Source organism: Pipistrellus kuhlii, unplaced genomic scaffold (assembly GCF_014108245.1).
Source record: "Pipistrellus kuhlii isolate mPipKuh1 unplaced genomic scaffold, mPipKuh1.p scaffold_m20_p_15, whole genome shotgun sequence".
NCBI lineage: Eukaryota > Metazoa > Chordata > Mammalia > Chiroptera > Vespertilionidae > Pipistrellus > Pipistrellus kuhlii.
In genome coordinates this window covers 9,238,275-9,251,171 of record NW_023425460.1, presented here as the reverse complement: position 1 = coordinate 9,251,171, position 12,897 = coordinate 9,238,275, and the positions used below count along the sequence as shown (strand labels likewise).

Here is a 12,897-nt window from a genome sequence, read left to right as displayed (position 1 = left end):
TCTGTCTTTAGAGTAAAGGTCTATATTGTTCTTTCGTGATTTTGGAGTTGGAGTTGGGGTTCTAGGAAAAAGAGAGAAAAGTTACATATATGCTTTCCAAGATATCCACTCGTCAAAGAGGGTTCAAAGAGTGGTTCAGGTATATTTAAATTTATACAGGGGTACCAAAAATAGGTTAATATTAATAAAAATATAATAATAAATAATAAAAAATAAACTGATTTATGTACTCACAACTATAAACTTACTTTTGCCAACTTCTGTACATCTAATTTATTAACTCTAAGAATTTATAAGTGAGTTGTTGAGTATCCAAAATTCCAAAGACAATTCTTACAAAATTCATAACATATATTAATTACAAACACCAAAACTGTTACAAAACCAGTGAATTATATCAATGATATTGGCTGAATAAGAATGATATTGGAGCCCAGCTGGTATGGCTCAGTAGTTGAGTGTTGAATTATGAACCAGGAGGTCATGATTCTATTCCCAGTCTGGACACATACCCAGGTTATGGGCTCAGTCCTTAGTAGGGGACCTGCAGGAGGCAGCTGATCAGTGATTCTCTCTCATCATTGATGTTTGTCTTTCTCTCCCTCTCCCTTTCCTTTCCTTTCTGAAATCAATAAAAAAATAATTCAAAAAATCTGTCAGAAAACCATAAAAATTCAATCCATCAAATTATTTAAAGCTAGGAGGAGAATCAAATAAATATGTCACAATTTGGGAGGAAATGGGCGTTACTAGAAAACTAATTTTGAGATTATTTTATGTTTTACAGCTGCTTCTTAAGTGGTCTTTTTAAATCAAAGGCCTGGCTGTACCATAAATTCTACCATTAGATCAACTAGCCATGGCACATAGGGAATCTGAAAATATTGATATTTGAGTTTGATAATGAATAAATTTTTTAAAGATCCAAAGAATGGTAAAAATGGGAAGTCAAGATTCAAGGAAGGAAAAGTAGAGGGAAGGTTTTTGGTTTTCTTACTCCAAAGTCTCATCAATGTTTAATTTTGCAAATTGAGAATGTTAAGTAAAATGTTCCTTCACTTAATTTTTGGGTAATGTTTAATCTCTGACTAAATTTTAAGTCATTTCTTCCTAAGTCAATATCATTTATATATTTCAGAGGTGATATGGAGGCATAGTCCAAAGAAAAAAATGCTCCTTAACAAACAGATTGGTAATAATGTTCATCTTCTCTGTCTCAGAAGTGGTTATTTATATAATTTTGTTATTGATGAACATTTATATTAATATGTATTTTTACTAGGAAAATCTAACATAAGAATTTAAATTTAATTCAATATACATAATAAATTCAATATAAATAACAAATAAACAAATGAAAAGGAACAAGTTTATATAAAAGTAAAATAAAATATATTCCAATTCTACTGTAAGGGCACATAATGTGAGATTAAGTAATATATAAAGATATCAGTTCAGTAAAAAAAAAAAAAAAAAAAAAAAAGATGTAATAAGGGTCTATGAGAAACTGAAGTTTCATAATGAAGTTCCTGAGGTAAGATTCTAACATTACACCAGTATACCAGGTATATGCTGAAAATTAAACAGAAGTAGGTATTTTAAAAAGAGATTGTAATAAGTTACAGAGGTATTTTTAAATGCACTTTATAACTTACATATCAAACTTTATTCCAATCACCTGAATCTCTGAAATTAAGGCCGTGAAAGCAGAATGCAGATTAACTGAACAGAATAGTATTTCTATTCAATTTACTGACAAGTGTTACTCCCTTTTGGAGAACAAAGTTATGTAAAATATTTCAAAGCAATATGCTCATTGACTTAAATAAATTGAAGTTAAACTACTTTACTATATATTTACATAACGTAGTCTTTTATCTATTTGAAATATACCTATAACACTAAAACATTCCAATTACTGACCTCAAGTAAAGGCAAATGAATAAATAATCTCATAAGAGTAATGGTATTGATCTTAACTGCCCCATGTTCTGAATCTTTTTATTTTTTAGAAAAGCAGAAAGACAAGAGTAAACTAGAGCAAATCATAACCTGTACTCATGTAATTGCTGCACCTCTCAGTGAGTCTATAATCTGAACTGTTTCACCAGATGGCTTTGTTGCTGAAGCGTTCTCTCTCTCATTTCTGACCAATCACACAAACTTACAAAACATCTGCTTAAAGTTGCATATGCCTTAGGAGTTCTGGGACTGGGATTTCCAGATATGACTCAAACTGCTTAATACTATGCTCAAACAGTAAATCCTGTTACAGGGTTGATCAAAATAGGAGCAATAATTTTGCCATCTGGAATTCAACTGGATGAAGCCAAAGAGAAAAATAAATCTAGGAGTTTAATATCATTATTTATTCTAGATAAGACCCACTTTTCAGGTTCTATAGTCCAAAATAAACCTTTTCAATCAAATAGAAGTTGATAGACTATGACAGTAAAATTGGTGCTACTGCCTGGCCAGTGTTCTCAGAGGTTGAGCATTGACCTTTGCACCAAGAAGTCTCTGGTTTGATACCCAGTCAGGGTACATGCCCAGGTTGTGGGCTTGATCCACAGCAGGGGGCATGTAGGAAGCAGCCGATTGATTATGTTTCTCTCTCAGACAGGTTTCTATCTTCCTCTCCCTTTCCCTTTCTCTCTCTCTCAAATCAATAAAAACATACTTTAAAATAGGTGCCACCATATAATCTAGAACCTTAAAATATTCCCAGTACACAGAAAAACTGATAAAGAACACACTTTTATAATTTAATTAAGAGGTCATCCTTTATGAGACTGAAATAATTGGACTGTTTTAATATTAATATTTCTCTATATTGTTGAAATACATTCCAAAACCTCTCTAAATACTTTAAGAAATATTTGAAGTTGTACTTCAAAGACAAATTAATGATAATAATATACTTCTTCCAGAAAATACAATTTTGGCATATCATTTCCAAATAATGAATAGTTGGGGCAGGGAGGGCTAGAATACTAGAAAGAGGAAATTCAACAGTTTTCCCATGCAATTAATGCTCATACATCATTATTTAGTTGTTACATAGACAGATGCCAAAGCCTTAGTAAGCTACCGATCTTAAACAATCACACTATTCCAAATAAAAAAAAAAAGTTGCACAGTTAATATGTATTATTTTTCTTTCCTGTCACATATATGAATTTGCAGGAAGGTAGATTTGGGGATATGACATATAAAAATTAAAGCAAGACATTTATAATTTGGAATAGTTTATGATTTCTTCTTCTCCTAACTCAGAGTTTCCAATCTTTTCAGAGATAATATTGTTTAGCAACAAACAAACATAAATTACTGTGCAACAAAATGTGGAAGGTGAATGCTTAAGATACTGTAAGCCTCACTCTGCCAGAAAGCCATTCTCTTTTCAGTCCCAATTATAACCACTCTAATAATTCTGAGCACTATTCCAAATGCCTAGAATGCAAATGCTTTTCTATTTCATTACCTACATGGCTATAGAAAAAAAATGAATACAAATGAAGATGCTTAAAAAAAAACAGTGGCAGAAGATTTGATTAAAGCTATGATAAAAATTTGAGAGTCCGCTGGAACAGCATTAACTTCAAGGAAATTATACAACTTTATTGAAGTGATTTATTTTAGGTCTCAGTATCTGATGAGGTATTATTAAAGCCCTAGAAAGAGAAAAATCATCAATTCTACCACATTAAGACTGCACACTTGCTTCAAAGTGTGCACATTCTTTCTCTGGATGAAAGAATTGATGTTTTACCATTATTGATAATCTGTTACCTGATCTAAAAATTAATTTTGAACTTTGGGCACTCAAATCAATCAGTGCTGGAAAGAACTGTCCTGAACTCAGCAGCAGTCATGGATTTAGTCAAATGGTTTACAAAAGACTTTGCTATCACTTCATGAAAAATCAATCTCAGACCAGTTTTGAAAAAGATGTTAATATAGTATTTCTTCTTCTCCCATTTGGAAAAAATATTATAAAAATACATCATAAGAATAAAAATAAAAGAAGTTTCACTCTGAGGATCACCATTCACACTGCTCTAGTAACTACTGTCCCCCAGGAAACCCTTTATTTGAAGATTTCTAAATCATTTTGAAATCCAACATTTATAGATATCCCTTGAACACCACTAACCTTTAAGATATATCAAGAATTAAGAAATTATAGTTTGCATTTCTATGTCAGGCACTGTGCTAAGCACTTGCATGAGCTCTTTCAGTCCTCACTGCAATTCTATGAGGTAGGAGACATAATTATCACTTTACAGATTAGAAAAGTGAGGCTTAGAGAAATTAAATAAGTAGCTCAAGGTGACAAATGCTATGAAGTGGCAGGACAGATCATGGTCTGACTCCTGAACCTATGCCATGAAATATTACATCTTATAATGTATCAAATACATAGAAATGTACCAGGTTTCTACATTGTTTGCAATTTCTCAAATTGTTAATGGGCACTGAATATTTTCAGAGCAAAACACAGTTCACTACTGTAAAATATTAACTTTGGGGCTTAACTTGTATCAGCTCAGTTATCTTAAAAACAGTTTAGTTAATGATGTAGGTACACATCATATTTTTACGCTTTGACTTGTTCAAATGTATATTCTAATCATTTTCACAATGAGTATCAGTTTAAGAATGTAATGGCTCTTTATACTCTTCTTCATTAACAAATCTTGGATTAACCTGTAATTGGAGAAGCTTTTGATTTAAATTTAAAACTTTTGCATGATGGCAAAGACAAATATGCAAAGCAAGAATTCTCCTCACACATTCATAATGGCAAAGACAAATATGCAAAGCAAGAATTCTCCTCACACATTCTCTGCAACCAAAGCACATCAGTAGATATTTAAGCTGGGAACCCATTTTTACCAGAATAGGATAAATTGCTTTGAGTAGCTTTCATAGAACTTTATTTGTGTAACTTTAAAACATGCTACAGTATTTCTGATAAAATAAGAAAAGGAAGTTAGCTTGGAACCAAGTCCTCTCATGTCAAAGTGAATTTCAAATCTTGTTTCATGACAAATAACAAAATAGGAAGGTGTTGGAAATGCAATGGTTAGTCATGTTCATGTTTGCAAATCAATAATGATAAGTCAAATGAGTTAAGCTGACCCCAAATTCAAACACAATATAATGTAAAATTAAAATGTAATAAAAAAACATCATAAAAGAAGTCTGAATATTTGGGGCAACCAAGTAAATCATACCCTTCTTGGGAGCCCTTAGTGGTTATATTGTTTCTTTTTTCAAACTGAATAATCAAACACATGGGTTAAACAACAGACTTAAGTTAGTGGTAGAACTCAGAGACTGGAAAGAGACATTATGCATACTCCTTGCAGCAATACAGTAAGTATTTGATACTATTCATAAGCTGCATCTGAAGAGGCACTCTATGCTAAAATGAATCCAGCCTTCTCACAGGCAATCAGAACTTAGCATGCAAAGGGCAAATCCCTGTAAGGAAGCAAGCAAGAAAGCCCTCTGCTATGAAGTGGCTGCTCATTATCTTTGGAAGCTTAAGGGATTTATACCAATGTCACCAAAATGAAATAAACAATTCCCCCACTACCAATTCTAAGAAAAAAGTTCATTATTTTTAATACATAAAGCTTACTAATAAGATATCCTTAAGGATACTTGACTTTGAATCCTTGATCAACAAAGAATATTACTTTCAATAGTTTAAAGAAGACGGGTGCTCTGTCATCTATGGTGGCTGACTACTTAGTAATTCTATAGATTCCAGACTTCCAAGCACATTATCTCTTTCCTCTTCTAACTTTCTAGGAAGGACACCTATCTGAATCAAGTAATTTAAATATTAAAGCCTTAAACCATACAATTGTCAAGTTTTTAGCTGTTCCTACAAACTACTGTGTTGAATTAAAGAACAGGAAGTCGATTTCCTCAATCACAGGTGTTAGCATTCCATCTGATTTATGCTCCATAGTACTATGGTTTTGCTATAGCTATTCTAAAATAGAACCTGTGGGATTACTAATACATTTTTTGACATAATTATGTAAGTATTTGTTGGTTTGTTTCATAATGCAGTTAAAGGCAAAAAGATAAGACAATCTATGCATTAATGATAGTATGACTGGTTTGGTGTTTGGTAATGGGACTACTAAAAATATATCCCATCTTAAAAACAAGAAAGCACACAAAAATGTTCTATAAAAATAAAGAGTACCCTATGATCTTCATTAATTATATCATTGTTTTAAACCAAAAGATATTCTAATTTGGTTTAGTTTATATTTTTATTAAGAAATGCAAGAGTAATGTTTTAAAACAATGAATAAATTTTAATAATTTATAAGCTATAATTAGAGTCTAAACCTTAAAAGATCAACTTAAAAAGTAGTTCTGACACATGTCATTGAAATTCTCTTTTATCAGCCTACAAGCCTATATATTCTTTTTTCATGTTTTTTCCCATATATTTTCTAGCTTTTACAAAGTTAAAGTTGTTGATTAGCTTAAAAAAAAAATGAAGTCTTTCTAAATGTTCTGTTTCCCCTGAAGCCATTTTGAGCAAAGTGCAACTAAGTAACAGTTTATATTTATTATGTAAGAAATTTTAAAAGAAAAAAAAACATTAATTTTTCACTTGAAGTTACTATTACAGTTCAATTAGGAGCACGGCATCCCAACTAAGATTATTTAAATGATCCAATATACTGAGTAACCCTATATAATATAATGATTAAAATAGTTTGTTGACCTTTTGTGTGACACATAATGTTAAAACTTCCTTTTGAAATGGACTAGCCAAGTTTTCCTGTCTTTTTTTTTTAATGGTTTTATGAAGTTGTGATTATTTTGATTGATGTTATAGTTTTTATAGTTTAAGTGGAATGAACCTCATAAAGTTTATTACAATAAATGTAAATAATCTTATAAATATAAATGAGAAAACCACTTCCTTTTAAGTTATAGTAGGTACTATAATCTCAAGGACGTATGCAGTGTTTGAACTGTCATATTAAAGAAAAAGAACATACATTTAAAGTGAGAGCATGAATCATTCTCTGAAGGGAGTAGGAAAAGGCCATGAGCATGCACCGAACTGAACCTTTGTCCCTGAAGCATTACTATGGGTTTGGGACATTAACTAAGTTAAAGCACATGCTGTCAGTACCTGCCAGAAATCCTGATCAGAAGATGAGAAAAAGAAAAAAAAAATTGACATTGCTTGATTACGTGAGCAAATTCCCATTTTGATTTTATATATATAAATATCATAAAATATAACAAATAAAGGACCAATTAAGAAGATCTGCAATAAAATCACTGAACACCTGGAAATAGAAAATGAGATCCAATCTGCTAGGTACAATAAAACAAAAAGCAAAAATCCCAATAACTTAATCTAACCTCCTAAAAGTGAAACACAATTGTAGAAAAACTTCCTATTATAATACTATAAAAAGCACAAAAGGGAAAGCAAACACTTCTTTTCTTCATGGATAGTCAAACCATTTCTTTAAGGTTTTCCATTTGGATGTCTATCACCTTATGGATATAATATTTTTGAGCTTTAAGGCAAATTAATTGCTTTACCATCCATACTAACATATAGGCAAACAAACTCAAATAAGTTCAGAGAATTAGACATTACCCTAAGGATCAGTTTAGATCTCCTGCAAATTATGTTGCATTAAATAAAGTATTATTCACATGCCATCTAGAAGATTTGATGAAGCAATTTAGGTTCGCTAATTTAGCTGAGTATCCCTCTAAAATATCTTCAAATATCAAATAATTTAAAAGGTTTTTTTTCAATACATAAACTTCACTGGCTGTGAAAAAAAATTTGACCTAAACTTATCATACTTGTTAAACCAAGCTTAGTAGCATGAAAAAAATTCTCGACTAAAAAAACATTAGCTTTTAGCAATTTACAAGCTTAAGGCTAGGTTTGGTATGACAGGGGTGAGATGAATCACTGTAAATACAGGACAGTACTGAAACGAGAAATCAAACTAGAGATCTCTCTTCAGTTCATGGACTAATTATTTAATCCCAGCCAATATGGACTGGTATTACAGAGATAGCACAAGTAGATTTTTTATACCCTAACAGGGAAGGAAAGAACCAAGGAGAGAGTAATTATGCACAGGGAATGCTATTCTGTTGCATTTCATACAAACCAAGAAAGAAGATTATATATATTATCATATATATGATAACCAACTCCATTCATAGATTGAATAAAATTCTCAAAGTTGTGCAAAGTAGCTAACTTTGTAGAGCCAGGTACTTTACCCATTGTCCTGAGTTCAGTGGGAAGGTAACTGACACTGAGAGAGGGTGGGTAGTAAACGGTTTCTTGCTGAAGGTAACCCATCAATTATATGGCAGAGTCCATATTTGAACACAGGATGGTCTATATCCAAAGTCCCACTGTTTTCACCCTGTGCTATTTACTATCCACTGAGATCAGCATTCCATAATGTATTTTTTCATCCTCAAATCAGCATACTGTAACATCACTTACTCATTTACATTTAGTAAATATTGAGATTCTCAAGATGGAAATCCCTTGGAAAATATTTCAGACATTAAAGCCAGATTTTCTTAGGGTCGTGGTGTGTACAAAAGAACTACAATTGCTAATTTGTAAGAAGAGAGAAAAATTAGAAACTGTTTTAAAATAATTTAAAGACCTTGTATGATAAAGAGGAAGAGGAAAAAATCTGAGACTTAAAAGAGAAAATTGCAGCAGGTATCAAAGGATTCTTGAAATGCTGAGTCAGTTTCTGCATTCACTGTTAATATAATTACTTTCTAAACTTCTGCTTATCTAAACACAGACTCTAATGAGTAATGGTGCTACAACTGACACACAACTAATCAATATTTGAAAGAGCAACACTTCAGAATTCATAAGAACATCATAACCGGCTATATAAAGTTGAGCAGCAGTTCAAGTAAATGTAAAGATTTATCAAATTTTGTCTCATAAGAATTTCAGTCTACTCTGTCCTAATTTACATTTTTTTGATCCGCACTCGTTTTCACTCTTAGAAGACAGGGAATCCCTTCTATAACTTACTATATGCGTCAAGGAATAATACTATACTTGACCTTATGCCAGACTCATGTTTTATCTTGATATGAAGCAAATAATCACAACTTGAATAAAGAACTAAGAGGAAAATGTGTGCACACACTCCCCTTTGGGAATTAAGACTTACCCCTAATGGGTACAGCCTTTTAAAGTTCATTTATTAACATTTCAAAAATAACTTTTACCTAGTAAGCAATTAAAAGCATTCAGTAATATTAAAACTTAGATTATTAACTGTGGCTCTCATTTCCCCCCCTGCTTATTATTGTTTCTGTTATAAACACTATAATCAGTATTTCCCTTTATAGCCTTTAACCATACTTTTATTTCTTTTATCTAAATGTGGACAATTTTAATTTGATATAATTTTCCTGTTCCATGTGGACAAATAATCTAGTATAAATCAAATCACAAAGAAGATAGAAATAAAATACTAGTTAATTCTTCTAAATTAAAGAAATTCTAAGGAGGCTGTAATTACAAATATTAAATAATCTCAATCTGGTGGCATCATTTCTGGAATATTCAGGAGAGTTGGGCTAAAAAGGGAACTTGATAAGGAGGAAAAAATAAAAAATATACTTTCTAAAAAAGAAATACAAGGTGGAACAATAATGGGCAATTAGTTTCGATGAACAATTACTTGTTACCTGAAAAAAAGAGGGTGAATTTAATGTTTTTAGATGAGAGAAGAGGATTACATTAAAACCCTGGAATATTGATTGGTATTCTTAGCTAAAGAAACAATTTTGCGTAGATGTTGAAGTTTCCTAGTGTAACTTAAAAAAACAACAACAACAACACACACACACACACACACACACACACAAAAACTATGGTGATATCTGATATAGAGAGTTGTCTTTTATATGCAATAGAAATATTTCATAATTTCCATATTTGGTATGCTGAGAGAGAAAAAAGGAGGTAAGAGAATCTGGAAAAGGGAAAGTACAAACCGCACGAATAAAAGACAATTACTAAATGATTAAATGAGAGAAATATTTGACAATTATATAATATAAAGGCTCCATTTAGAAATATACTTTTTTTCCCCCCCATAGGCCAATTATTAGATGATAAAAATTAACCCAGAAAAAGTAGTTTTCATTAAAGAAATAATTCAAAATTCATGAAATAATTGCATTAACAAAAGTACAATGTATGAACATTGTGCATTGCTGGGGGAGAAGGGTTTTTGTTTTTTTAAATCTAAACAAAACAAAAGCCAGACCATATTTTATAGTATACCATCTGCATAATGGTGTTGATATGCTATTTATAATGATTTTAAAATATCCTTTAATAAAATATGAACTCTTTCTAGGTTTGAGATTTTTAATCTTTTAAATCTAGTCTGAATATTTTAAAAATATCACTTATCTACAAAATATATTCTTAAAGGCCATTGACTATAGCTTCTTTATACATAGTCTGTGTTAGCAGATAGTTTTGAAATGCATAAATGATGCAAATGCCAATAATAATTTTGTATTTTTATTTCATGACTTTTGTACAAAGGAAATTGCCAGTATCCTTAGAGTAAGGGTACATTAACATAAGGTAGTGATGGGCTCTGGAAGATAATCCTCCCCAAAATTCAAAAGCCATTACATCAAATTCACTTTCAATGGCTATCAGTTGAAACCAGAATGTTTTATTTACATCTTACGGGAATTCTATTTATTTCTAGTCAAACAGAATAGGAGAAAAGAGGACAGGTATTAAAGAAATAACTATCCAGCCCTATCCGGTTTGGCTCAGTGCATAGAGCATCAGCCTGTGGACTGAAGTGTCCCAGGTTCGATTCTGGTCAAGGGCATATACCTTGGTTGCAGGCACATCCTCAGTAGGGGGTGTACAGGAGGCAGCTGATTGATGTTTCTCTCTCATTGATGTTTCTAACTCTCTGTCCCTCTCCCTTCCTCCCTGTAAAAAAAAAAAATAAAAAAAATAAAAAGAATAACTATCCAATTATTTGTCAATATCAGTTGTACCATTCTTTTCTTCTTTGCTTTTGGAGACTGTACGAAATTCAAGTATAAGTGAGAAGAGAACCCAGGAAAATAATACTATTTCTACATTTGCCTAATTTCAATGACAAAAAGGCTAAGGTGCAATTCAATTAGAAGCTAGTGCTTCTTACTGGTCAAAAGTTAAAACAAAGGGAAATAAGAGAATGAGGGTCAATATTCTTTCTCTAAGCAGTTCATAACTAGTTTATCTTCCAAGTTAAAAAATAAAAAAAAGGGAGAAGCTGAAACCGGTTTGGCTCAGTGGATAGAGCATCGGCCTGTGGACTGAAAGGTCCCAGGTTTGATTCCGGTCAAGGGCATGTACCTTGGTTGCGGGCACATCCCCAGTAGGAGGTGTACAAGAGACAGCTGATTGATGATTCTCTCACATCGATGTTTCTAACTCTCTATCCCTCTCTCTTCCCCTCTGTAAAAAAATCAATAAAATATATATTTTTTAAAAAAGGGAGAAAACAATCCATTTAAAAATCAAAGCAAATTTAAAAAGAAATTCCTCTAGAGTCTAGACAGTGGTTGGCAAACTCATTAGCCAAATATCAACAGTACAACGATTGAAATTTCTTTTGAGAGCCAAATTTTTTAAACTTAAACTTCTCCTAATGCCACTTCTTCAAAATAGACTCGCTCAGGCCATGGTATTTTGTGGAAGAGCCACACTCAAGGGGCCAAAAAGCCGCATGTGGCTCGCGAGCCCCCGTTTGCCGACCACGGATGTAGGATGTTAGATTTCTACTAAATTTCTGGCTATCATGTATGAAATTTACTAATTACCACACGAATCTGTTTTGGTTTCCCCCCCCCCCAAGTATTCAATAATTGTTTTAGGATTTACAATATATACTCTAGAAACTGCTACTTAAGAATTAAGATTTCCTGATTGAGACAACAAAAGAGTCATGAAGATGCAAAGGAAAATAAATAAGAAGACTGATAGTTAAATCAGTGTTGATTCTTATGGTGATTAAGCAAAGACTTTTATGCATGGCAAAAATCCCTCAAAAACCTCTAAAGTAATTAAACAATAAGTTTTGCACTCTTCATTATAATTAAGGCTTGAAAACAGTACCAAAACTACTTTCTTAGCTTCATCTGAAATAAAAGATAATTCATAAATTTACTGTTCAAATTGCACATATTCAACTTTTTGCATGTTTTCAGGTTTAGTATATACAATAGAGAATTGAATTCTCATACTACTCTGGATTCTTTCAGTGACCAAAACAGTGATTTGTTAAAATGATTTTGCTATAAGATACCAATGACTTAGTGAGTCATACCTCCAAGAAATATGCATTGACCAGCTGATTTTTCCCAAGTCATCGAACATTTACTGGCCACCTCCTGTATGCCATGCATATGTTGGACTCTCAGTGACACAAAAACAGAAGAGCCAGGGGCCCAACTTGCCAGACAGTCTGCAAATAACCGCTAACATAAATAAAGCAGACACCAAGGATCAGAGGGAAGATGTGGCTGTCACAAAGCAGAGCTAGGCTCTAAACCTGGGTCTCCTAACAAAAAGTTTAATGCCTTTTCTTTTTTAAAATCACTGTTTCTCTTAGATTATGTGACTTTAAAAAGAAGATACAGATGGAAGCACTGTGCCACCTGAATAAGAAAGGTAATTTTTAGGATGGAAGCCTTGGCTGAAATCTCTCAATTATTAAGTCAGCCACTCATTATTTCCACTTGCACAAAAGACCTTAGCACTTATATCTTCACCTTACCAGAATGTAGAGTTTACATAAT

General features: G+C 32.2%; 1 protein-coding gene across 6 annotated transcripts in view; it reads right to left on the bottom strand.

Annotated features, from left to right (window-relative positions):
• MICU1 (mitochondrial calcium uptake 1) overlaps positions 1–12,897 on the bottom strand; it is a 142,950-nt gene that overhangs the window by 86,015 nt on the left and 44,038 nt on the right. For 4 of the 6 annotated variants that reach the window (XM_045581739.1, XM_045581742.1, XM_045581741.1 and 1 more), the window contains one exon: positions 7,181–7,192. The exons of the other annotated variants lie outside the window; for them this stretch is intronic. In XM_045581739.1, the coding sequence (XP_045437695.1) occupies positions 7,181–7,192 (12 nt within the window). The remainder of the gene's footprint in view (positions 1–7,180; positions 7,193–12,897) is intronic. 6 annotated transcript variants of the gene reach the window in all.